The sequence below is a fragment of the Phaenicophaeus curvirostris genome, chromosome 1 (genome assembly GCF_032191515.1).
Source record: "Phaenicophaeus curvirostris isolate KB17595 chromosome 1, BPBGC_Pcur_1.0, whole genome shotgun sequence".
Taxonomy (NCBI): domain Eukaryota; kingdom Metazoa; phylum Chordata; class Aves; order Cuculiformes; family Cuculidae; genus Phaenicophaeus; species Phaenicophaeus curvirostris.
This window is the reverse complement of record NC_091392.1, coordinates 2219696-2247605: the sequence shown is the minus strand read 5'-3', so window position 1 is coordinate 2247605 and position 27910 is coordinate 2219696. Positions and strand designations below refer to the sequence as shown.

The 27910-nt window shown below is 41.8% G+C and overlaps 1 protein-coding gene across 2 annotated transcripts in view; it reads right to left on the bottom strand.

Annotated features, from left to right (window-relative positions):
- Window positions 1-781: 781 nt before the first annotated feature.
- The window catches only part of CHCHD3 (coiled-coil-helix-coiled-coil-helix domain containing 3), a 179027-nt gene continuing 151898 nt past the window's right edge, over window positions 782-27910 (bottom strand). Inside the window, exons 7-8 of one of the 2 annotated variants that reach the window (XM_069865723.1) lie at window positions 7967-8102; window positions 782-1509 (exon numbers count right to left, since the gene is read on the bottom strand). In XM_069865723.1, the coding sequence (XP_069721824.1) occupies window positions 1483-1509; window positions 7967-8102 (163 nt within the window). In that variant the 3' untranslated portion in view covers window positions 782-1482. The remainder of the gene's footprint in view (window positions 1510-7966; window positions 8103-27910) is intronic. The other variant, XM_069865804.1, reaches the window with a different exon arrangement.

The window sequence follows — 27910 nt, the reverse complement described above, 5'->3', positions numbered from 1 at the left end:
ATTTGTGAGTTAGCTGATTTGTAAACACTACAGCAAGTCACCATGTAAACATGTCGCTTATGTCCTATTATTTCTCTCAAGCAGTTTACCTGGTACCTGATGATGAACTCAAGGATCTTCCTCTACTACTGACATCACAGTTGCTTCACACATTAAAAAGCCTACTTGCTTTTTGTAGCATTAAAAATACCCTTTCTTAATTAAACAGCACTCACAAAGCAACTCGATAATCAGAATAGGAGAGTTACTGGCAATATTTTGAATATAAATGAGATCTGCAGGTGCACTCACAGTTGTACAGTAGGATGCAGTTCAAATGCAGCCAATTATAGAAACAGGTAAATAAATAGCAAAAGGCTCTGGATACATTGCTCATTTGACACTGTTACTATTACAACTGTGTAAAAAACTTCCCCAAGATTGCTTGGTAAGATGAATGCAGCAGTTGTTATCTGAACAAAACCAAATGAAACTGGGTGCTTGCATAAAGATGATTTGGAGTTTTGGGCACTGTATGACCCTTCATTCACAAGTACCTTCCCAGAAAGGAAACTCTGGTGGTGCATGAATCAGAGCACGCTATCACATGGGATCCTTTTAGGTTGCAGTGATGGAAAACAGCTATATCTAAATACCATTCCTGAAACCAAGGTTGGTTATGAATAAAAGTCTATTCTTTAAAGTTTCAGCAATAACATCTGCTGGAAAAACATGATTGACATGGCAGAGGGAACACCATCCGCCTCAGAGAAGTGGAAAGAGAGACAGACTGAAATATCAATCTGGTGCATAAAATACATTTATTGTTGGTAAAGAGCGAGGCATATTCGTCAGGACTTGATAGGAGTGAGGAGCACAACAGAATCATCTCACGTAAATAGAGACCATGTTACATCTTAAGTGTTGGATCGTTACCATCATTCCAGCAGAAAGCCTAGGGAGAGACTTCATTACGTTACATAATTTGGGAAATAAGTTAAAGCACAATTTAAGTCATTATACATAACAAGGAAAACTCTAATACGAGCAGCAAACACAGGCTGTACAGTGAGGAGCAGCTGCTGACCAGCTCCCTGTACCACCACATCCCGGCACACCAAGTGTTACATACCGCTGCCTTCGACAGTGAGAAGTTTTGGAGGAGATTCTACAATGAAATAGCAGCATTTGAAGGATATTTCCCCTTTCTAAGGTCAGTAAAAGGTTCTTTTCTTTTCCTTCCTTCAATCACCTCTAAGTGGATTTTACTAAGACCGAACAGTATCTTCGGATGTGTGATTTCTGATGTAATAAGATACAGGTCTTGGCTTTTCAAATGGTCACACTGATTGAGCCGTGATGGCTGCTGCTCTTGAAATGGCTCTTCCAGTTCTTCTCTTTATTGGTCTGCCCTGTAAATGGGCTGTCATGTCATTCTTGGGGAAAAACGCTCTTCTGCTGAAATTAAAGTTGATGGTCTTGTGACTGATTTGGACATTGTCTTTACCCTCCTCTTCCAAGCATGCTCTGCTAAGAAAACAGTGGGGAGGAGGGGAAGAGAGAAAGAAAAACACATATTTCAATAACTGAGTTATTCCAGAGAAGTTTGTCTACAATTCCTTAAGAATGGCCTTTTTTTTTAAAAAAATAAAATGTAGAAAGAGAAACATTGTCAACACACACATCATCACAGAGACAAGACGCGGAGGCAGAATGAAGCTACTTGAGGACTCAGCAAGCCAGCCACCCAGAGGCTTGAAGACTTGCAGGATTTATTCCATTTCATCCATCCGAATGCTATCATGGCTGTAGCCATGCTATGGCTATTAAAAAATTAAAACACCTGACCTTGCAATCAGATAAATCCCATTCCCAGCAATTACATAGTTGAGAAAATACATCCGAAAGTCATACAAGACTAAGTATCTTCCCTACCTACCTCTTCGCTCTGTTCTGAGTCATAAACAAAACCTCAACAGTCTGAACATGTTGCACTGACCTAAAAATAAAGACCTGTCAAGTAGTCCAAGAGTTATTCCTCCTGCCATATCAGAGAGCTCCGTCATCAAGGTCTTGACTTTTCAGAGAGATCTTGGTCTCCACCATGAACATGTAGACTTGCAAGGACAGTGTGTAGGGCTCTACTAAGAACTTACTACAGCCATGATTGAGAAATAAAGGGTCTGCAGAAACAAGTATACGTATGGATATGGTGTTAGTCTCTTCTCCCAGGTAACTAGGATGAGAGGAAATGGCCTGAAGTTGCGCCAGGGGAGGTTTAGGTTGGGTATTATAAAAAATTTCTTTACTGAGAGGGTGGTGAAGCACTGGAACAGGCTGCCCAGGGAAATGATCATGTCACCATCCCTGGAGGGGTTCAAAGAATGTGTAGACATTGACAATTCAGTAGGTATGGTGGCGTTAGGCGGATGGTTGTACTTGATGACCTTAGAGGTCTTTTCCAACCTTACTGATTCTATGATTCTATGGATACTACTTGTCTAGATCAGTAAGGAGAATAGAAAAGTGGGATCTAATAGGACACCGACAGGCTAGGCATTTAAAGCAGGCTGGAGGCCATCTATGTTCACTGAAGAACTACAGTGTTGATCCAAGTTCTTACCTTCAAAATACAGAAAATGGGAAGACAGTAACTATGAGTATCCTTGTAAGAAATGGTACAAAGGGATTTGATAATTCTTAGGCCTTACATCAGGAGCAAGCCCTGAAAATTTTACAGGAGATCTACAAACCACTGATTCACGTATTTGAGCAGTAGTACCTGGACGGGAAGGGCATTGTGTCTTGTGAGTCTAAAGTCATTGTCAGAGTCACAGAAGTTAGGGCTTAGGAAAGTTAAAATTAAAGGAAATGAAAAACCTGTTGTCATGTATGTCTTCAACCAGATTCTTACAGAATTTCTAAAAATAAACTGGTGAACCATTCAACAAGATCACAGAATCACTAGGTGATCAAACAGTGTTTCATAGAATAACAGAATCATTGAATGGGTTGATTTGGAAGGGACTTTAAAGATCATCCAGTTCCACCATGGGCAGGGACGCATTGCAATGGATCAGGTTGCTCAAAGCCCCATCTGGCCTGGAACAACGCCAGGGAGGAGGCATCCATGACTTCTCCTGTATCGGTGCCTCATCACCCTCGCAGGAAAACATTTCTTCCTAAGATCTCACCTAAATCTCCCCTCTTTCAGGGTTTCCGCAAGAATTGAAGTGTACCAAGGAGAAGGACAGTGTGCACATGAAAAGATGGTAAGTGTCCTTGTCATCACAAATATTCTCCAGACACTCACTGACAAAATAAAGGAGTCAGGTTTATGCTCCCTGTGTGCTATTACAAACAAAAATAAGGGAAACTTCCATTAGTTAATGAAATCTCCGATCTCAGTTTGACAGCAACCCCAGAGAGATCTCTGTAAAACTGATGAAGGCTACTTTACCTGGAACACTCTTTTTTTGCTGTGGCATTACAGAAACTTGCTTGAAGCCATCGCTGGGCTGAATATTAACTTTATGTAAATTTAACACTGCATATGTTAACGCAGGAAATTCCCAAAAGATCTGAGAAAAATTGTGTTACTTTTATTTAGCATCCTATGGAAAGGAATTTCAGATTTTTGTTCACTGCATGCATATTTCTGCTCACAAAAATTCACCTTGAGACAAATGGGAGCGTCCCAGGGCTTCCTTCAGTTTTGTCTACATGCTTGGAGTTTTTTACTGCTCTTTACTGACTTTTAACTGTTCATTTACTGAAAAGAGAAGGTTGAGGGGATTTCTCATTGCCCTCTGCAACTACCTGAAAGGAAGCTATAGCGAGGTGGGTGTTGTTCTCTTTTCCTAAGTAACAAGTGATAGGACAAAAGGAAAAGGCCGCAAGTTGGACCAGGGAAGGTTTAAACTGGATATTAGGTAAAGATTCTTTACTGAAAGAGTGGTGAAGCATTGGAACCAGCTCTCCAGGGAAGTGTTGGAGTCTTCATGACTGGAGGTGTTAAAAAATGTGTAGTCATGGCACTTAGGGACATGGTTTAGTTGGCAAGGTGATACTGGACTGATGGTTAGACTTGATGATCTTAGAGGCCTTTTCCAACCTTAATGATTCTATGATTCTATACCAACAGGTTTTCCTATAATTGAACAGCTTCAACTACAGGAAACTATATCAAGGTGTCTTGCCTGAAGACAGAGGTCCTGAGCACCTGACACACAGGATAGAATAGAATCAGAGAATCATAGAATCATCAGGTTGGAAAAGACCCACCGGATCATCGAGTCCAACCATTCCTATCAATCACTAATAGGAACAGCATCCTTTGAAAAAGGGGGTCCTGGAGTCCTGATTCTATGACTTCTTCCACTTCACCTAAGAAATTAATGTATTTAAAATATTTTCCTTGTGCTTTTTTTTCATGACACCAATGAAGGGAACCTGGTCTGATTCTTCTGTAACAACCTTCCTTCAATCAAGGTGGTGGTAAACAGTGGCCATAAAAATCAATGCCTTTTTACTGTGTTTCAGCACAGCGTTGCCAGCTACACTAATTTTACATAATTTTCTATTAGATTGGATGATCTATCTAGTAAAAATACTGGTGGATTTGGCTGAAATAATGGTTTTATTCTGACTAGGATGCATGATAAATGGCCCCTCCATCCTACAAATTACAATAATGGTTACAGCAAGGCTGAAGAGGCTGCAGGATAACGTTTTGCAGCCTGGCTGTCAGACACCAGCAGCTGTCGGTATCTTTCTTTGAAGCACTTGCAAATCTAACCGACCCGCAGAGACTTACATCCCTGTGAAATACAATGGTCTAATAGGAAGCTGTTGCACAGATTTCATTAAGCTATAGAGGAGGTGTGTTTCCGTATAGGAATTAGGACTCCCTGTAGCCAAGGGGGGGCAAAAAAAGGAAAGAAAAAAAAAGGGGGGTACTTTAACAGCCACCTTGTCCGTATCAGCAGACGGCAGAGCAGGACAAGTGATAAAAATGCCACTGGATGGTCCTTATTAGTGCAGTGGCTGCTGTGGTTGGAGCTACTCTTGGGAGCACAAAAAGCACAGACAATCCTAATATCTTCTCCTTAATGGCTCCATTAAGTAGGTTTTTCTCTCCATTACTATTATAATAAAATGCAAATATTAATAATAGAGTTTAATCTATCTCGCTAGCTTCTCATGACTTTGGGAAAAGATTTGAAGGGAAGATACAACAATGTGTCAAACTCCTCTGAATTAACAGCTTCTCTGGGCCTTTCTAACAAGGGGAGAAAAGGACAGATAAAGACATGAGATTACAGACAGGATGAGAAATAAGGACCATACAGAAGAGAGAGTGAGATAATTATAAGCAAGATAGGAAAGAAAGAGGAGTCAATAAATTCAATTTATGAAAAGCACAGAGTGTGCTCAGCCTGAGCACAAGTGCCCAGACTCACCGCCAGGAAATCGGATTAGTTAACTTATTTGGTTTTCAATATCTCGGTCTATTCCCTCTAGCAAATTTCCTTCTTTGTTTGTTTCTTGTAGCCGGTGTCAGGTAACTTTTTCATTTCTGAAGCTGCTATTTATTCCACTCCTCCGTCTTCCAACCAAGCACACACAGAAGGTAATTTTGCAAGATTTTATAACAGCATCTAGCAATTATTTCAAAGTAACTGTTTGTCTGGACTTCTGGGCAATCAGAGAGTAAAAATAATTACAATTACAGCTGCAACACATGGACGACGAGCTGCATAGGACTGACGTTCATTACAAAAAACAACTGCTCCTGCTTGCAAATATTTCCATCATAAAAGGCTTCTCTTTTTCTGTTATCATACGAGAGAAACCTCTCTGAATTCTCATCTTGAAGCATGTGTGAAAGAGAATAAGAAGCATTTAGGAAACACTTTTAACTACTTGACAGGCTTGGTTGAAGATCTTCAACAACAGCAAAAAAAAAAAAAAAGGTGTTTAAAAGGGTTTAAAAATGTAATGATCGTATTTATGCAATCTCCTTTTCCTGCACCTTCTGAACATGAATTAATTCATCCTTACCATAGCCTTCTGAGGAAATTCCTATCAGATACAAACTTCTTAAACATTTATAAGAAATTTATCTAAACTTCATAATTACTTTAAAAATATTATGAAATTATATATATAATATATCTCCCTTCCAATCTAAACCATTCTAGGATTCTGTGATTCTATAAATAGAGTAAATTAGTGTTCCTGATGATGCCAGCTATGGTGAAAATCTAGTCCACCACATAACCCCCTAGTATTTATTATTCACTGGCCTTTTTTCTAAATGTCTCAACCCCACCCATTGTCCAGTAACTTCAAACTGGATGTCGGCATACAAATATCAAACTAGAAATACTATGGACACCAATTATGGCTTGTCATAGTAAGAATTAAATAAAAGAATTGCAGGTCGCTCAGAGAAGTTGTGGAGGTGGTTCAAGACCAGGCTGGATGAGGCTCTGAGCAACCTGATCCAGGAGAAGGTGTCCCTGCCCATGGCAGGGGGGATGGAACTGGATGATCTTTAAGGTCCCTTCCACCCCAAATCTTTCTATAACTCCATAAAAGTGAGCATTAACAATAATAGGACTGCACAAATGCATTGAGTGTTGCAGACTGAGGAACACCTTTAGCACTGCCACACAACTACTGGCTCCTACCATGTTTTACAGAGCTCTAGACCATGAGCAGTGTTAACTCCAGTGAGATCTTCAGTAATACCAGGACAAGACTGCACCAGTGCAGCAGCAAAAAGGTCACGGTGAAGGATTGCAGTCAAAGTCTTACTACTGTTCTGTGCAGGCAGAATTAACTCAAGTGAAAATTATCATTATCAAACACCAGACGTGCTTGCTAGGTCCCTGCTAACACATTAGAGCACATCTTTTCGCATATTCAAACAGTAGCTTAGTGATTTTAGCAGAAATAAAGATCAACAGACTTATTTAAGGACTTCTAGCACACACTGCGCATACAGCCCATAAGCACATTTGCAACTGGCTTCTGTAAGAACAGAATCAAGGTCAACGTGTACATCTCTGTATTTGAAAGATGTAAGCTGGTGAATAAGAATCATATTTAGGAATTTAAGCTTCTTTTAACTGAAAGATGGATTTATCGCTATTATTTTCCCGTATGCTGCTCTAATAAAGCATTAAAGTTTATAATCCAAAGTAACAAACCATAGCCTAGCAAACTGGATGAGAAGAGGGCAAGATGAGGCACACAGTGGTGTTAGATTTTCAAAGCACACAACATAAAAGAAATCAAGACATCCAAGCGGTGAGCAATCTAGTTGAATGCATCCATTCACTTCTTACTGGAAGCGGTTTTATTCACGACACGTTGTACCACGTCGTTTAATTGCCCCACTAAGACTGTGGACACCACAAAACATCTGGCAACACCAATAGCTGCTGCACTAAACTATCCCAAGGGAAGAGATGGAAACCCTAGCATCTAAATAAACAAAAAGTGGACTTCACAGAACTTGTGAAGTCCAATAGTCTTCCTCTCTTCTTCATTCCATCATTGAGAGCAGCCCTGTGGTATGGAGAGCAGCCCTGAGGAGAAGGACTTGGGGGAGCTGACTGATAAGAAGCTCGACATGAGCTGGGAATGTGTGTTTTCACCCCAGAAGACCAACCATGTACTGGGCTGCATCAGAAGAAGCGTGGCCAGCAGGGTGAGGGAGGTGATTCTGCCCCTCTATTCCTCTCTTGTGAGACCTCATCGGGAGTATTGTGTCCAGTTCTAGAATCCTCATAAGAAGGAGATGGAGCTGTTGGAACAGGCACAGAGGAGGGCTACAAAAATGATCAGAGGGCTGGAGCACCTCCCATACAAGGACAGGTTGGGAGGGGGGTTGGAACCGGATGATCTTTAAGGTCCCTTCCAACCCAAACTATTTTATGATTCTGTGATTAATTCAGTGACAATGTTCCTAGCTCACCTGTTTGGCAGTATTGACACAACGCAGGTACTGGTTAGCCAGGGCAGAGCAGCTGAGGGTCTCCTGAGCGTGTTGCCGATAACATTGTAGAATTTTATCCTGCAGATCAGCGCAGATTGGATGAGACTCATATCTCCTGCAGAAACAGAAAAGAACATTTTGGTTTCCTACTCAAAAAGATTTCAGGAAAGATGCAACTCGTTTTTTATTTTGTTTTTCTTTTAAAGAAGTAAACTAAATGATAGAAGTGAATGATAACACTTAGAAGTAATAAATAAAGGCTGTTTCTAGAGCTATTTTTACTACAATGTGTGTAAGATCGGACACATCAACGTGAGCTGCAGAGGTTTGGCTACTAGGTCCATGAGTGTCCTCCTGGTTCAGCAGTCAGGTTCCAGCTGGCAGAGAAAATCAACATATGAACGCACATCTTTAAGTGGAGATCCCAGCATTAACGACATGTATCTGATTTCATTCACAATAGAAAAACAGTCACAGAACCACGGGAAATCTTCATCTCTGTGTAGCCCTCTGAACATATCATCTTGCTACTTATTAAATATTGCTCCTGCATAAAAGTGAAATCACCCGTTGGGCTGACCTCGAGAATATAAAAACCCTGCTACCATCAGCAAATTACACAACCTACTTCTGCTGATCTGATGATAGCCTCTATTTCTGGTGCATCCTTCTTCCCATCACCTCAACTCTAATCCTGATGCCAGATGTGCAAGTTATTTAGGAATTTTGTCTGTTTCTTTACTGTACGGATTCATTTATTTTGCCATCTTTTTGGCTGATGCAATATACTTTTTGCCTTCATTGGAAGCCAAAGGAATGGAAGATTCTTTACTGTGTCCTGTAAAATCCAGCCTCTTCTGGACAAAAATGTTGTCACTTGCATTGATCTATAAAATGTTATCCACAATGATAGTGCCACAGAATTAAAATCAGGATACAATACTTTCCTGTTACATGAGTAAGAGGGTTGGTGGCATTTTTTAGAGATGAAATGCCCATTGAAATCTTAAGCTAACACAAATACTTCTAAATACATCAACTTTATAAAGTACTCATTTCTATAAAAGAGCGAATCAAATCACAGTTAAACCCCTTTCAAACCAAAAATAAAATATTTCAGTGGTAGAAAAAAAACATATGGACATTTAGAAAACCACTTATAGTTGATAAACCTTGAAAAGAACCATTTGCTTAATGCACCTTCCCTTTTACCCTACCAGTAAAGCCCGGCATTGGCTGCTGTAACATCCATTCCAGCCCATATTATTTTTAGTTCAATAAGGTAAAAAAAAAAAAAAAGACTCATAGGGCACAGTACCCTCAAATGAATAACCTGTTTCTCCTTATTTTGCTGATTGGCCAAGGCTGATCTCTATTTTACTACGGTATGAAAGTGAAACACTAAGCACAATGTGCTTCCTTAGGGGAACTGACTTCTTGGATATCACTTAAGATGTAGTACCAGAAAAAAGAACATCAGGTCGCCTTGATTTTACAGTATATACCTATATAAAACATCTCTCTTATTCTTTTCATTCATTACTGCACATCTGTGAAATGCCCCAAACAGCATGTAAATGCAGTCCCAGGTTCTTACGCACTTTATGATCTGGTAGTTCAAACTTCTGTAGACTCTTACAGATGAGGATTTTCCCTTAATCCCCCCTCTGCTGATATCAGCAAGCGCTTCAAAAGCATGTTAGGCATCAAAATGTACGACCATAAACTGCTGCACATCGACTGATTACGGAAAGGTCTGTATAGGGACGGAGTACGAAAGGAAGCACCACGTTCACTCTTTGTACACCTAAGACTCACAGTGGTGATGATTTACACCCAGCTAAACCAGAGCGCGTTTTAAATGCCTGAAACCCTGGTCTGGATTGATAAACCAGTACAATAGAAAGTGAGTTAACAAAACATACAAAAAGTAAACCTAGCTGTGCCTTTATTCACAAAAGATTTTAAAGCGATTTCATAGAGTGCGTCTTACACAAAGGTGAAGAGCGAAGGAAATGGGTTGCTGCACACTTGCTACATAAATACTGTCAACGTATTTAAAGCCATTTCAATGGCTATACTTTAACCCACATTAAGGAGCTTTTTTGATCGCTTATTTTCCCTGAGCCGTGCCATTAATGACCATTTGAAGTCCAAGTATTATTCTTTATTTGAATGCTTCAATGGACTCTACGTTGCCATCCATATCAGAGCCCTGTAAAAGACATTGTCTCCCCCCCCGCTTACTTGTTTTCATACTACGACATCTCAAAACATGCTCTCAGCCCCACTGCCTGTCCTTCCAGGCACTGCAGCGCTGATGCAGGTCAATGCGAACAGGGCCACTTCCTTCAAGTCAACCAAGTCCATTTTCTTGGATTAATCTGTTGAAGGAGAGCACCATCTCCGTATTGATCTGTTGTGCTTGTTACGCTATCCTAATGCACTATTTGCACTTTTGGGAAAACACTAAATGAGATTACTGTCTAACATTAGATGGCCATAAACCACGCGCTGCAGCATCTCTCGTTCAAGAGAGAAGGTTGCAATGTCCATTATGGTAACTCCACTGAAGGGTTTGCGATTGATTTCTGTTTGGTGATAGATGACAGGACTCTCAGGTGGATGGTCAGAAACAGCCAACAGCAAGGAAACTCCTCAAAAAGGAAATGAAATATCACCATAAAAGAGAATGTCTCTCATGTTCCTATAAGTAAGGATAATTTTAAAGAAGCATTTCGGGGTCTGTGGGACCTGACCAAAGAAAAACCTTTTGAGAAAAGACAGATAGTGCAAAAGCTGTAGTAAAACCACATAGGCTTAAAATACCTGAATGGATAAAGCATAGAATCACAGAACGGTTTGGGTTGGAAGGGACCTCAAAGCTCATCCAGTTCTAAACCCTCTGCTATGGGTCAACCTTCTCATCAGTCTGCACCTACAAGTCCTTCTCTGCAGGGCTGCTCTCAGTCATGTCATCCCCCACTATTTTTATTTATTTTATAATCACTTAGCAATTTCACAATTAAACTGAAGGAAAAATGCACAACCTAGTAGAGAACCTGAACTGCCAGGGAACCCTGACAGATCTCTATCTCCATTCAGTGCCACTCAATAACTACAGAATCAACACACATGAAATCTAAAATGACTTTCTTAGTAAAAGTCAATATGAGCAGCAGTCTGATCTGCACTGTGCGCCACACGGCACGCTAGTAACGGCGTGTTTTTATTAAGTTTACAATTACTTGATCTACTTTTGCTTTCCCAGCTGCTCCTCAAGCACCTCACACGCCAGCAGAATATTTGTGTGCTGGAATAAACCTCCAAGGGAGCCGCGCACCCACCTTTTCCATCAAGCTGATGCATGGCAATCTCATAAAGGTAATAGGATGAAGACACAAAAGAAAATGAGAGAGAGTTTTAAAAAGAAATATTCCATGCTAAAGCACGAAGAGAAAATTTAATGAAGGTAACTTTGTACTCATCTCTCAAAGAGCATAGCTTATTGTACTCCTGGGGGCGTCGAGAAAGGAGCCCCTTCATGGCATTCAAACAAAATGTCTACTAAAGAGGAAATTTGAAATCACCACGGTAAGCTTTGCAAGTTTTGTGATAAAACTGACATTCTGACTGAAGGAATCTGAATCGCTGATGAGTTTCCAACTGTGCAGCTATCTGGCATAATCCCACCAGATCAAGACTTCAGGCAATTGTCATGAAATCCAGGGAAAAAAACAGCAACAAAAAAACCAGCGTGCAATACAAAAAATAGTGCCATTAGGTGGCCAGAAGTATCCAGGGCTTAATTTCATTCCTCATTAAAATACTGACACCTATCAAAAGCATCTGTTTTCGTTTGTGTAACCCTTGGCACCTAAGGCTAGCTTTGTACTACTACATAAAAGAGATGAGAGACGATCCTCTGAGTGCGAGGCCAAGCAGCACAATACAGCGCAAGCTGCATCTTGCCTTCCCCTTCCAACAAGCAGCTCAGCACATCCACATCCAAACCGCAAACTCGGACAGTCCTCAGCAAGGGTCGTTCCCCGAGTCATGCCTGGTGTTTGCCCAAGGAAGTGTTAGCTCCAAAACAAAACCCTGTAAATCAACGTGCTACCAATGAGACTAAATGCACCAGCATGGGAGAGCACAGGAGAAGATACCATTTATCTGTTTTATCTACTCCTACTGATGTAAGGATGCTGATGCTGTGGGTGCTGTTGGATGAGCAGCTCCACATGAGCTGGCAATGTGTGCTTGCAGCCCAGAAAACCAACCATGTCCTGGGCTGCATTCAAAGCAGTGTGACCAGAAGGACAATGGAACAAATTCTCCCCCTCTACTCTGCTCTCGTGAGACCTCACTTGGGGTCTTGCACTCAGTTCTGGAGTTGTCAGCAAAGGAGGGACATGGATCTGTTACAGTGAGTCCAGAGGAGGACCACAAAGATGATCCAAGGGTTGGAGCCCCTCCCGTATGAGGATGGGTTGGGAGAGTTGGGCTTGTTCAGCCTGGAGAAAAGAAGGGTCTGTGCAGACCTTACAGCAGCCTTCCAGTACTGAAAGGGGAGCTACAGGAAAGCTGGGGAGGGGGTGTTTATTAGGGAGCACAAGGATAGGATGCGGGGGAACAGTTTAAGCTAAAAGAGAGAAGATTTAGATGAGATATTAGGAAGAAATCTTTTCCTGTGAGTGTAGTGAGGCACAGGTTGGCCAGAAAAGTCATGGCTAGGGCATTGAGCAACCTGATGCGGTGGAAGCTGGCCATGCCAATGAGAGAGCGATTGGAACTTGATGATCTTTAAGGTCTCTTCCAAACCAAACCATCCTGTGATTCTATGAGATCCAATGCTCCCTCGCGTGACAGCACTGGAGATGATGCCCTGATCCATTTTATTTACTCCTGCTGATGTCGTAGAGGAGCCGTGTGGTGACCAGACCCCAACCACACTAAGCAGCAACAAACTGATGGTGAAACAAGAAAACTGAAGCAATCTGTACTCTGCAATAGGCAACCTGCACTAAGAACAGTAAGAGTCTAACTATTTTCAAGAGCTTGATGAGCAACTGAGAGGAATTTTAGAGGGATATGAGGGAAGTTAATCAATTAATGTTGTCCAGTGTAGCAGAAATTTCTTTTGGATGATAGAACTGTAGAATTATAGAATCACTTGGTTGGAAAAGATCTGTGATATAATAAAGCCCAACGGTACATGTCTGCTACTGAACAATATCTGTGAGCCCTTCACCTACTCATCTTCTAAGCCCCTCCAGGGACGGCAACTCCACCACCCTGGGCAGCCTCTGCCAGTGCCTGAGAACCCTTTCTGTGAAGAAATTTTTCCTAATGTCTAATCTGAATTTGAGGCCATTTCCTCTCATCCTATCACTTGCCAGTTGGGAGAAAGAGGCCAACACCCACCTCACTACAACCTCCTTTCAGGAAATTGTAGACAGTGATAAGGTCTCCCCTCAGTCTCCTCTTCTCCAGGCTAAACAACCCCAGGTCCCTCAACCACCCCTCATAACACTTGTTCTCCAGCCCCTTTCCCAGCTTCGTTGCCCTTCTCTGGACACGCTCCAGCCCCTCAATGTCCTTCTTGTAGTGAGGGGCCCAAAACTGAACCCAGGATTTGAGGTGCGGCCTCATCAATGCTGAGCACAGGGGCACAATCTCTCCCTTGCTCCTGCTGGCCACACTGTTTCTGACACAAGCCTTCTTGGCCACCTGGGCCACTGTTGGCTCATTGTTGAGAAACAGTGAAACTTGGTGCTTATTTGAAAAGTGGATGAGTGAGGGATGGAAGACGGCATCACGAGCGGTTCAGAGAGAAAATAAATAGGGAACTGGAAACAGTAGGGAAGCTGAAATGGGACACTGTGGGCTTCAAAAGTGAAGATATGTGACTTGCATGGGATAACGTTGATGGGGAAGCCAGTGGCAGGATGAAAGTTGATGTGAATCAGGGGTAGAAAACTACCTCTCTGCAGCACTGCATTCATCAGGATAACTTCTAAAATTCTCACGGCTATGGGGCTATCAAAAATATTTGCAGTAACTGGTAGCCTGAGTTGTGATGGATTTAGCTGAGAAGATGGACAAGAGAGATACTCTGCCTTAACTCAGCAAGAGCAAAATGTAAGCCTAGCTGAGAAGACCTAGAGAGGTCAGCTCAACGATGAAGCATAAGCGACAAGTTTGAAACAGCAGCAAAACAGAGATGCTTTCGATCATGACACAAAAAGCTGGCAGTGACGGGTTTATTAAGATTACCTCATCCAAAAAGAGCCCCTTGCAACAGCATCTCTGCTGAGTGAATTTGCAGGACCTCTTTATAGGATAGAAAACAGTTGCAAAACAGATAACAGGGGTAAAAAATACAAGAGGGCAGATGGTAATGAAGGTCTTTACTGCTGCACCATTATTTTTAGTTTTTAAATTAATTTACGCTTTATATTAGATTATTTTTAAAAACTGTCTTCGCACATTAAGTAGGTGATGACTTGAAAGCGCCTTATAAAACATGTAAAGCACAAACCAAATGGTTATGTTCTTCTAAAAATCATTTGGAAGTAATAGCACAGATCTGATTTCTGAATATCTACAACTGATGTTGTGAAGCAGTCCATACTGAAACCGTGCCCACACAGAGCCCTCAAAATTACCGTGTGGGAAGTGCTGCCAGCAAAAGATCAAGTACTGTAGCGTTGATTCTTGCTTTTATTTACACTTGACTACATAGTGTGACTTTTCCAAGAGGCGTAAAAGAAGGAATTTGCCTAAAAAATCTGTGACAAAAGGGTGGAAGAGAACAACAGTGGTTTCTGCTCTACAGTTGAGAATGTTAAATGTGTGTAGTAATATTAAACAAACGACTTATGCAGAATTCAGAATACAGCCTACTCTGCCTGCTGCTATATGTGTCTTTTGTGCTACCAGTGATCAGCTCATATTCATATTCATAGAAAGATAGAATGGTTTGGGTTGGAAGCGATCTTAAAGCCTATCTAGTTCCAAGCCCCCTGCCATGGGCAGAGACACCTCCCACTGAATTAGGCTGCTCAAAGCCTCAGCCAGCCTGGCCTTGAACACCTCCAGGGATGGGACAGCCACAACTTTCCTGGGCAACCTGTGCCGGAGCCTCACCACCCTCACAGCAAAACATTTCTTCCTAAGATCTCATCTCAATCTCCCCTCTTTCACCTTAAAACCATTCCCCCTCATCCTGCACTCCCTGAGAAACCCTTTCCCTTTTTTTCTTGTAGCTCCCCTTTAAGTACCACAAAGCTGCTATAAGGTCCCCACAGTGCCTCCTTTTCTCTAGGCTGTACAAGCCCAACTCTCTCAGCCTGTCCTCATACGGGAGGTGCTCCAGCCCTCTGATCATCTTCACGGCCTCCTCTGGACTCGTGATGCTGTAATTCTATGAAATTACTTATTGCATACAGGGAGGAAAGACCATCACATTAAAAGAGAGAACTGACGATCTCAAATCTGGCAAAGCATATAAGTATGAGCAGAACTTCAAGAAGTGAGTAATTCCACATTTGCATGTGCAAAATTATGCACATTCTTAAACCCCTTGTTGGGCTGGGACTTAGAACAGGAAGAAATTAGGATGAGGATCAGCAAAAATTTCCTGGTTGTGAATCCTAATCAAAGCGATGGTTGCCAAGGTGAAGTCTTCAGAGTCTTAGGACATTACATTAGGACTAGATCTCTTCAGCCTCAAGAAAGACAATTGCAAGTGAATGTGACATGGAACCATGAAATCATCAATGAATCAAATCATCAATGAATCAAATCATCAATGGCAGACAGAAGAGAGGCAGCCCGTGAGGTTTTCTAGCAGTAGATTTGCAACAAAAGAATAATTCAGGTCTTTTCCAAATAATACCTAGTGAAAAGCTGGTACTTGCTGCTAGAGGATATTGGGGCTATCATAAGCACATTTTGGTTTAAAAGATAAGTTATACAGAAACGTAAGAGGAGTCCCTGTAGAGATTATACGCAGAAATACAATGTTTGGCTCGGGAAAGCCCTGCTGCTTGAAGGTAAAGCACTACCTGTTTGAAGCTGAAACGGCATCACCGCATACTTCCCCTATTTTTACAGCGTTCCTTAAATATCCATTTCTAGTCCTTGCCCGACAAATCTGGAGTACCTCTGATCTGACCTGCAGTGACTGCTTATACTCCAAATAGCTTGAGGAGCAAATCTTCAAAGGAATAGAAGACTCCCATCAACCCTGACAGGCAAAATTAGATGGAACAGTTTTATTCAAATTGATATTCATTGACTTTTATTATCCCAAATCACCGTTCATTTATAAAATTCCCCTCCCTGAGAAAAAGAACAAAAACTCCCTTAAAATACAAACCACACCAACATATTATTATACAAAGGTACCTTACACACAGCTGGTCCTTGCAGCTGCAAAGGGAATCACATGCTGGAATTATCCAAATTCAGGATACAGGGGTTTTTCCTTAGCTTAGGGAACAGTTTCTATTGAATACAGAGATATTAAAATAAACAATGATACGGATGATAATGATACAAATTTTAGGCTTCTAACAGGGGTAGGCATGCCTTTAAAGTGTAGAAAAGATAGCTACTACAGTCTTTAATCAGAAGAAACTCTGGAAGGAGTATTTTTATCTACATGGAATATTTTATAGGAATGTGATTTATCAATGTGTTTTATATTTAATACAAAATCTTCTTGGTCTTGACCGATCAAAACCATTCCTTTCTTTGGCAAGTTAAAAGAAGAACAATCATCTCCAGCTCTGGAGCCCTCAGCAAAGGAAAGACATGGACCTGTTGGAGCAGGTCAGAGAAGGGCCACTAAAATAATCGAAGGCCTGGAACATGTCCCCTATGAAGAGAGACTGAGAGAGTTGGGGTTGTTCATCTTGGAGAAGAGAAGACTCAGAGGAGACCTTATTGCGGCCTTTCAATATATAAGGGGGGCTTCTAAGAAAGATGGAGAAAAACTTTTCAGCAGGATCTGTAGCAACAGGACAAGGCGTAATGGCTTTAAACTAGAAGAGGACAAGTTTAGACTAGATAATAGAAAAACATTTTTATCACTGAGAGTGGTGAAGCACTGGAACAGGTGGCCCAGAGATGTGGTCGATGCCCCTTCCCTAGAAACATTCAAGATCAGGTTGGATGGGGCTCTGAGCGACCTGCTCTGGTTGAAGATGCCCCTGCTCACTACAGGGGAGTTGGACTAGATAACCTTCATGGTCCCTTTCAATACAAACCATTCTATGGTTCTGCAGTCTCAGACACACATAACCACTCAGCAGAACAAAAAACAAACTAATCCCATCACAACAATCCAACCTGCTCAGTCTGAATTGAGCAAACCCCCCCATTTTTATGCATACTTGACCAGCATCTCAACGCTTGCATTTCAACTCCCATAATGTAAATGCAGACCACAAATTATTTTTAGAGTTTGCATGTGGCATCACTTGAGCTCCTTCTCATTACTCCATCCAAGAAATTATTTAATGAAGACTGGGGAGATCCCTTCACTCAGCTGTTTGAGCAGAAAAGTCAGCAAACACCAACAAGTTGTGCCATTTCTTTCCACTATGAATTTTGGGGGGCTTTCTGGCACTATAGCTGTTCAAGAAGCAAGGGAATTGCCATACTCTTCCCATCTACCTAGAGCTCAAGATAAGACATACCCAGTCTTTGGGAAATCTAACTGATCTTTGGCTAACATTTCTCATAATGACTTGATGCCAGTGGTTTCAAAATTGCTGTTCCAGGACTACTTGGATATATTAAACAGCATTATATACTACGTAAAAATATGATAGACTACTACTATTTAAAAGAAAAAATAATTTTGCAACAGTTTGAAACCTACTTCTATATGAAAGTGGCAAAAATATTGAATTTTATCCATTTCTATTGATATTTCTATTGATATTCTGTTAATCCTGGAATGCTTTAGGTTGGAAGGAACCTTAAAGATCATCCAGTTCCAATCCATCTGCAATAGGTAGGGACACCTCCCACTAGATAAATATCTACGGCATAAACCAACACATGCCAGCGTATCATGTTGTAGATTTATTACCACCACTTATTTCCCAAGAGCTACACTAACTCACTTCAGGCTTTGTAAACTCATGAGTAACACAATCATCCAAAAATTGTGTAATAAAATCTTCACAGCACCTTGCACTACTACACTAAAAAAAACAGCTTTCCCTTTATATAGGTGCTATATAATGTGTTCTGATAAGGAGACCATTTCTTATCTACAGCAAAGGTCAACCACTGCACTCAATGCGAAGCATCACAAGACATTGACTTGTGGCACGTTATTATCCAAATATTACTCTCCAGAGCGATATATGTTTAACTATTTTCTTCAGTCATAAGAGGTCCAAAAGCCTGTTACTGACCACAAAAATACAAGCTATCATGAGTAGAAGTAGTGTACAGAAAAAGCAATCAACAGTTAAACACCTCAAGCATCACTGCTCCTGTAGGCAATGATTACTTGAGGGAACTGAAGGTTGCAATCTTAAGAGATAGTAGAATAAATGCCAATTTTTCATTTGGGCATGAAGTTATTAAACAAAAAAAGGTTTGGATTCACTCTGATAAGCTGCAAAGGCTACGTGCACTTCCCCAGGTCCGGCACAAGGCTGTGGCGAGCTACCCTTTTCATAAAATGTAATCAGCTGGGCTGCAACAACAATAACGTGTTAGCAAACTCATACAAAGAGTAATAATCACCCTGCAAACACGCTGATAATAAGTGGGTACTGGACCTTGGTATAATATATCTTCCTTTTAATGTGCTGGTACAATGTGTTACAGAAATATTAAAACATAATGCCCTGATCATCCCTCGTAGCATCCTACTAAGGAAAATGCATCTCTCGCCATGAACGAATCATAAATCAGGTCACCTGGAGGCTCCTGGACAGGATTGAGAGGTGGACCTGTGCGAACCTCATGAAGTTCAACAAGGCCAAGTGCAAGGTGCTGCACCTGGATGGGGGCAATTCCAAGCTCAAATAGAGGCTGGATGGACAATGCACTGAAAGAAGCCCTGAAGCGAAGGACCTGGGGCTGCTGGTGGATGAGAAGTGCGACATTTGCTGGCAATGTGCACCCGCAGACCTGAACACCAACCATATCACGGGCTGCATCAAAAGAAGTGTGACCAGCAGTTGGAGAGAGAGGATTCTTTCCCTCTACTCCACTCTCTTGAGACCCCAGCTGGAATTCTGCATTCAGTTCTGGAGTCCACAGCACAGGAAGGAGATGGATCCGTTACACCAAATCCATAAGAGGCCCTGAAGATGATCTGGGCGCTGGAGCATCTCCCATACGAGAACAGGCTTAGAGAGTTGAAGACTCAGAAGACTGCAGGGAGAACTTATAGCAGCCTTCTAGTACATGAAAGGAACCTACAGGAAAGCTGGAGAGGAGCTCTTTATCAGGGAGTGCAGGGACAGGATGACAGGGAATGATTTCAAGCTGAAAGAGGGGAGATTTAGATGACATATTAGGAAGAAATGTTTTCCTGGGAGGGTGGGGAGGCAGTGGCACAGGTTAGCCAGAGAAGTTGTGGCTGCCCCATCCCTGGAGGTGTTCATGACCAGGACAGATGAGGCTTTGAGCAACCTGATCCAGTGGGAGGTGTCCCTGCCCATGGCAGGGGGTTGGAACTGGATGATCTTTAAGGTCACTTCCAACCTAAACCACTCTATGATTCCATGCATGACCTGCTGTGTGCTGGAAGCATTAATTAGGCAGTGGATTATTTAATGGAACTTCAGTCTGACCCAAGAAAGTGGTTTTGATGCCTTGTGTTTTATCACCCCGATTTCTAAGTGTCTGATTTTCTTTGCCCAGGTCTTCAGACAAGTTTGGTAGAGGAATGGATTTTAAAGTATCTGAAGTTTGACAAACTTTAGATCAGCCACTACGATTGTTCCCAGTTAGGTCACGCACCTTGATTTCAACTGGTTCTTACTGAAGTTTTACTGCTAATTGCTGCTAACTGAAGAATTCCACTCGCTCCTGCAGCAGCACATCTTGTTACAAAGGATGATACTAAGCTAAAAGAAAGAAAATAGTTCTTCTTGCCAGCTACGGATGAAAACTGGTGATCTTTGTCATCATACTGGATTTTTTTTTGCTTTGTTTTTAAGGGGTCTAAGCAAAACACAGTCTGAAATAACACTTACAGGAGAATGGTAACAACTTAACGCAAAATACCTCAGTGATGGAAATTGTATCGGAAACAGCAATTTTTTTTTGCAAAGACCTTTCCTCCTCCTCCTAGCATCACTCCTGCAAGTAGGTAAAATCTAAATGACCTCTTTCATTTCATGGCACAAACAAAAAAGGTCTCTTCTGGGGGTACTGCCTACACAGAACAGCAGGATCTTATCATCCTCATCCCACGTGGTGGGAAAGGTGAGTCCACTTTAAAGCTAAATCGGCAGCGAGTGCAAGCACCCTGCGAAAGGTACAGAGAGCTGAGAGAGACAATAATGAACATAATTATAGTTGGTTATTGTTTGGTCTACTTTCAGCCCTATTTTATAATGCTACTGCCAGCAGAGCTATTTCATGTGATGTCTTTTTCATGCAGCAACCTTTTCATAAATCAAAGCAAAAGCAATACCAGGCAGTTTCTCCTGCAGCCTGTTTGACAATAAAAGTTAACACTGAACCCTGGCTGTTATCAATCTTCATAAATGTGTCCATGATATAGCAAGCCTGTTCCATATTACACTGAGTTTGTTACTAATGCATGCACAGGAGCAAGCCAGTGGCTTAATGGATCTCCTAAATGCCTTGAAACTGGGACCTATGTTAAGTGGAAAGGAAAGTTTTAAAGAAATAACTGCTTTTCTCATTTCTTTCAATATACGATAAAATGATTACACGTTACAGCAGGTCTCGCTTGGGAAATGTCTGTTGTACTACAATAGGAATTTTCACACACAAAACAGAGACCTCAGGTAAATGGACATCGTGTCCAAGAAAATACAGCAAGAAGTGGATAGGACAGGTGGGAATGGTTTGAAACTAAAAGAGGGGAGATTCAGACTAGATCAAAGGAAGATATTTTTTATACTGAGGGTGGTGAAAAACTGGACAGGGGCAAATTTAGACTAGACATAAGGAAGAATTTCTTAACTATGAGGGTGGTGAGGCACTGGTACAGGTTGCCAAGAGAGGTGGTGGATGTCCCATCCCTGGAAACATTCAAAGCCAGGTTGGATGGGGCACTGAGCAATCCAATCGAGTTAAAGATATTCCTGCTTATTGCAGAGAGCATGGACTAGAGGGCTTTTAAAGGTCTCTTCCAACCCAAAGCATTCTATGATGATTCTAAGTGAAAACTATCTGGACTTCAGTAGTTGCTTTTAGCAGAGATCTAAGTTACTACAACTTTTATGTTCAAGCATTGAACACTAAGTCTGACTGTATTAACAAATATTTCAGTAGCAAACACACCTTCTTAAGGAGAAGGGCGAATGTTTGATCTTTATTAATTTGGATACTACCTGAAAACAATTAAGTATGCACTGCATATCCAGATCAAGAGGATGATGGTGGAGCTCGACCTTCACACATCTGTAGTGCAGGAATCCAAAAAGCAACAACAACTCTATCTGCCTAAACAGGAGGTTTGGCAGGTACTGAGAACTTTGAAGCCAACTTCTGCTCCACCCAGTGGCATGTTCAGCAACCAGAGAGTAGTACAAGCCTCCAAGTTTAAAGCAAAGAGAATTAGGAACAGAGCCATTACAAACTGGATCAATGGGCCAAGATCAATAGTATGAGGTTTAACAAGGCCAAGTACTGGGTCCTGCACTTCAGTCAAAACAACCCCATGCAACACCACAAGCTTGCAGAAGAGCGTCTGGAAAGCTGCCCAGCAGGAAAGGACCTGAGGCTGTTGGTCAACAGCTGCTGAACATGAGCCAGCGGTGGCCCAGGTGGCCAAGACCAACATCATCCTGGCTCGGATCAGCCATGGTGTGGCCAGCAGGAGATCATCCCCCTATACTTGGCGCTGGTAAAGCTGCATCTCAAATCTATGTTCAGTTTTGGGCACCTAAGTCTAAGAAAGACACTGAGGTGCTGGAGCTCACCCAAAGAAGGGCAACAGAGCTGGGGAACGGTCTGGAGCACAGGGGTTATGAGGAGTGGTTGAGGGACCTGGGAACTTTCAGTCTGGAGAAAAGGAGGCTGATGGGAAACCTCATCAATCTCTGCACCTCCCTGAAAGGAGATTGTAGTAAGGTATGTGTTGGTCTCTTCTAAGTAAAAAGTGACAGGACAAGAGGGAATGGCCTCAAGTTGCACCAGGGGAGGATTAGATTGGATATTAGGAAAAATTGCCTTACTTAGAGAGTAGTGAAGCATTGGAAGAGGCATTGGAACCTGGAAGGGTTCAAAAAATGTGTAGACATGGCATTTGGGGACATAGTTTAGTAGGCACAGTGGTGTTGGGGTGATGGTTGGATGGGGTGATCTTAGAGGTCTTTTCAAACCAAAGTGATTCTACGATTCTGTGATTCTAAATCAGCTTCATCCTTAATCAATTCTCCTGAAAACCCACCAAAACCTCTTTTATAGACTATCAAGAAGAATATCTGCATTTCTTCACCTAAAGAAGCCAAAATATTTAGTAAAAAAAAAGCCAAGGAACTGGATTTAACACTGAATTTATCTCTAAATAACTTGGTTTTAAAATCTACACTGACTGTGTTGACTGCACCTTTTTATTCAGGGGCTTCTAACAATTTTTTTGCCAAAGTACTGTGTCTATTGAAGGCAAAAGGAGAATATATATGACAGAAAATATACATGATGGAAGAAAAGGGACTGCATTTCATCAGCCCATGCAAGAACAAGATTTCACTAACAGTAAAGCAATGCAGACAGAGAGGCAGTCTATTACGCACGGATCTATAAAGCCTGTCTCACAAAACCTTTCGATCCCGATCTTCTTCTGCTTCCAGTAATGCATACGGCACAGCGTAGCATTTGCTGCAGAATATTATCCATCTTAACACAGCCTTGACAGGGGAGTCCATCTTTATAAAGTTTATAGCCACAGACACGGCACTTGAGTGGTCTCCTTAAAGATACAGATATTAGTTTTATCTATTGTGTTCAGTTCCTTTCCCCAGGCTTAAACATGTATTTTAAATGTTTCAGACCTATACTTTGATTTTATACTGCAGGCAGATGAATGGAATGGCAGAGGACAGGGAGAGAGAGTGCATCTTTATGGTTCTTCTTTTAAACACTGGCAAGTTTTCCAATTTCAGTTATAGATCCTCTATAGAGGCACACAGCACTTGCATTGACAAAACCCACTAACACTTAACTGCTCCATAAACCACAACAGGGAGAAATTTCTCCTATTGAACAGCTTTGTGCATTATGGTCTTTTAGGGTTAGAAGGTGGCGTGATTTTCATGCTACTAAGTATGCAACATAGAACATAAATATCAGGGCACGTTTACACAAGGCAAAATGTTCTACAATGCCAAACCAAACAAGAAGTATTTAGGAAATCCCCTTTGCAAAACCAGGAGGAAATGAGTTTTGATTTGCTTAAGAATGCAGATCATATTCAAGCAAATCTGAAAAGGCATTTAAGAGATAATGTAAAGCCTTTAAAAAATTGGTTAGGACATTTCATGGCCAATATATGCATTTTCTCCTACAGACATCAGGACTCACGCTTTAAAAATGCAGTGACAAGCATTGAAAGAATCAAGAAGTAGGTTCAGAATAGAATTCAGTATTTTGCATTGAGAAGTACTGAGAATAACGGGACCAGTTTCAAAGAAAACACAGACTCTTCAACGATAGGATGAGAGGGAATGGAAGGAAGATGTGCCAAGGCGGTTTAGGTTGGGTATTAGGAAAAGGTTCTTCACCCAGAGGAAAGTGGAGCACTGGAACAACTCCCTAGGGAAGCAGCCACAGTGCTAAGCCTGACAATATTCCTGAAGCACTTGGATAACATCCTCAGCCACATAGTGTGAATGTTGGGGTTGTCCTCTGCAGGAACAGGAGCTGGGCTTGATCCAGGAGACGATCCTTTTGGGTCCCTTCCAACTCAGGACATGCTATGATTCTGTGAAAAAATCCTCCTTTACAGGACATGCATTAAATAACGGAATAGTATTTTAAGGCAAAGAAACAAAACTTGAATTTCCTGCTAGAGAGACAGACTATCCTGTGCGACCCGAGTACATGGCACTCAGGCAAACTCTTAGCTCCACGGCTAACACGGCACTGTCATGGTTGGACTCAACGATCCGATGGGTCTTCTCCAACCTGGTGATTCTATGATTCTATGATTCTATGAAAGGGAAGGAGCTCATTCTTCCAAGCCATGAGATGTACAGCCCCGTTACAATTAGGATTTTGCAGTCTATGGATTGGAGCTTTGGTCTCCTACTTTGGTCTCTGAGCAAAGCACGTGCGCAGTCACATCAGCTGCTCTGTGAGCAGCTGGCACAGCTACTTTCTGATCAGTTCATTGACTTACACAGTTGTGTTTTGAGAGATGCCCATTGGGAAAAATCGGTATAATTTTCAGACTAAAATGAGAAAAATTTTCCTTTTAAGATTTGTATCTTTTGCAAAATAATTTCAAAATGGTCAGTTAAGGAAGACAACTCTTTGTTCCCTTCCAGTACTTAAAGGGGGCCTACAGAAAAGCTGAGGAGGGGCTCTTGATCATGGAGCACAGGGACAGGATGAGGGGGAATGGGTTTAAGCCGTACGCGGGGAGATTTAGATGAGATATTAGGAAGACATTTTTTCCTGTGAGGGTAGTGAGACAATGGCACAGGCTGCCCAGAGAAGTTGTGGCTGCCCCATCCCTGGAGGTGTTCAAGGCCAGACTGGACGAGGCTCTGAGCAACCTGATCCACTGGGAGGTGTCCCTGCCCATGGCAGAGAGTTGGAACTGGATGGTCTTTGAGATCTCTTCCCATCCAAATCGTCCCATGATTCTATGATTCTACTACCTAAAATTCAGTTATCAAAATGTCAACTGTTCTCTGTTTAGTAGAGAATAACTGCTAACAAAATAACTTAACGGGTAGGCGGAAGAAGTAATGTTCATGAGAATAGGACTCATGCTGCTCCGCTGTTCAAAGCTACATGAAAATGTATATTGTGGTGCCTTGGCCAACTCGGAGAGAACAGAACTGCTTAAGAAACAACATTATGTTTTTAAAAAACAAAATTATCTTATGCTGGAAGTCCTACTGACAGGATCAACAGAGAAAGCCAAAATATCATTGCTTGATGGTAGTTAGGATAGAAAACAAATGCTCCTGGACTATTCTAACCTCTTACCTACAAATGAGACCCAAACCCAATCAGGTCACTTGAGAAAAAAAAAGGCTCTCTTAGGAAGAACAGACATTAAAATTTGTGTTAAAATATGACAGTAACTGACCTTTTAATTCTAGACTCAAATTCAGTACATATTACCCACTGACCTCAGCCAAATCCACTAACCTTAAGGAATAACCACACGCTGTTATGTCACATCTATAGAGGTTCTATCGTTATATTTATTACAGTACTACCTGGATGGACTAATTAAAGCTAAATTTACATTAGGCGGGCAATTTGTCAGGTATTCTAATACATGAAAAAGCATAAATCCTACACAGACCTATACAGGTTTCTTCAGGGTCCAGCATCCATGTGGTATAACTGTTGCCAACTTCCTGCTGCACAATTTTGCTTTATTCAACAAACAAAAATAAAAGTTAATAAAGTGCAGCCTGGCAGAATTTCATTTATTTCATTCCTGGAGATGTTTAGGCCAGGATGGATGAGCCTTTGAGCAACCTGATCCAGTGGGAGGTGTCCAATGGCAGGGGGGTTGGAACTGGATGGGCTTTAAGGTCCCTTCCAACCCAAACCATTCTATGATTCTATGATTTATCTGTTTGCACCTGCAAGCAGCACAGAATGACAGCAAAAGAATGAACTTCTTCCTCTATTGAAACAGAGGAGTGACACCCTTTTCACGGAAAGGGTCATTGGGCACTGGCAGAGGCTGCCCAGGGAGAGGGTTGAGTCACCTTCCCTGGAGGGGTTTAAGGGATGAGTGGACGAGGTGCTGAGGGACATGGGTTAGTGATTGATGGGAATGGTTAGACTCGATGATCCGGTGGGTCTTTTCCAACCTAGTGATTCTATGATTCTATGAACATGATAATCCCACTCCACCACCCAGGTACCACCCTCCCACATGTCAAGAACTGCAACAGCCCCTTCTCCAGATGTTGCCAGCTGCAGCTCTGCACTCTGCATCTCCAATATCTGCAACATGCTGAGACACAAACATGTGAAGACCAGCATAAAATAAATGCAATCCAGTTCCAGTACCACCACCAGTACTTCTGCTGTTCTGATGTTTTCAGAATGAGACCTTTAGTTTACGGTGGTAAATGAAAAAGCAACAGGTTGCTTGGGTGAGTGCCAGAAGACACAGAGAAACCTGTGGAACGCTCCAGACATGATGGACATGTTATGAAACCCTGACCGCTAACCAAGGTCCAAATCTAATGGAGACTGATCTCAATTCGGACTGCCCTAAGCAAACAGGAAGATAAAAAGCAACAGTGGAAGATAAATTGCAATTAAAAGTGCAGCTCTGCTCAGAGAAGGAGCTATTAGAGCATACCTGTTCTCCGCATGGCTAATGTCTCGCCAACTTTTGACAGCAGAAAAAATAGAGTATTTTTTATACCACTTAGCCTTTCAGAGCTACAGAGTAAGGTAAGGGTTAGTTCAGGTGCAAGGTTGTGGCCTGATGCCACAATTTTCAAGTCCGATAATATTTTTTACTAACAACATTTAAAGAGAAAGTTTTATTTTGAACTAATTTTATATGAACCAGGAAGCAACAAGACAGCTTAACAACTTTATAAGATGTGGAATCATAGAATAGTTTGGGTTGGAAGGAACCTTAAGGACCATCTAGTTCCAACCCACCTGCCATGGGCAGGGACATCACTCTAGATCAGGGTGCGCAAGGCCCCATCCAACCTGTCCTTGGACACCTCCAGGGATGGGACATCCACAATTTTCTTGATGGCCTGTTCCAGTGCATCACCACTCTCATAGTCAAGAAATTCTTCCTTACGTCTAGTCTAAATCCACCGCTCTTCAGTTTATCCCCATTCCCCGTCGTCCAGTCACTACAAGCCTTTGTAAACAGTACCTCTCCAGATTTCTGGTAGCCCCTTCAGGTACTGGAAGGTCGCTATAAGGTCTTCTCGGAGCCTTCTCTTCTCCAGGATGAACAACCCCAACTCTCTCAGCCTGTCCTCATATGGGAGGTGCTCCAGCCCTCTGATCATCCTTGCAGCTTCCTTTGGACCCATTCCAACTGTTCCATATCCTTATGTTAAGCATTCCAGAACTGGACACAATACTCCAGATGAGGTCTCAGAAGAGAGGAATAGAGGGGCACAATCACCTCCCTTGACTTCTTCATATTTTTACAAACCTGATTTTCTGAGTGGGACAGCGCTTTGCAACAAAGCTTATAATTTGGTAGTATTTCCCAAAATGTTTAATGTCTTCTTTGGTTTTATGACTGTGATTTCACTTAGATGGAGTCTAAGCAGAATGAGTCTGGTTTATTTTTTTCCCTGATTTAGCCCAACACTATTGGAAGGGAGGGGAAAAAAAAAAAAAAGAGAAGGACTGGTTAATTAAAAGTAGCAGCAAATGAGCTGTAATGGAGGTGTTGTGAATGTAAATCAGTGATGCTCGATGCAGCAACAGCAGCATCTGTGCATGCAGCTTCCGAAGTAATGAGATCGTGCTGATGTGCTGGCATCCTGCTTCCATCACTTC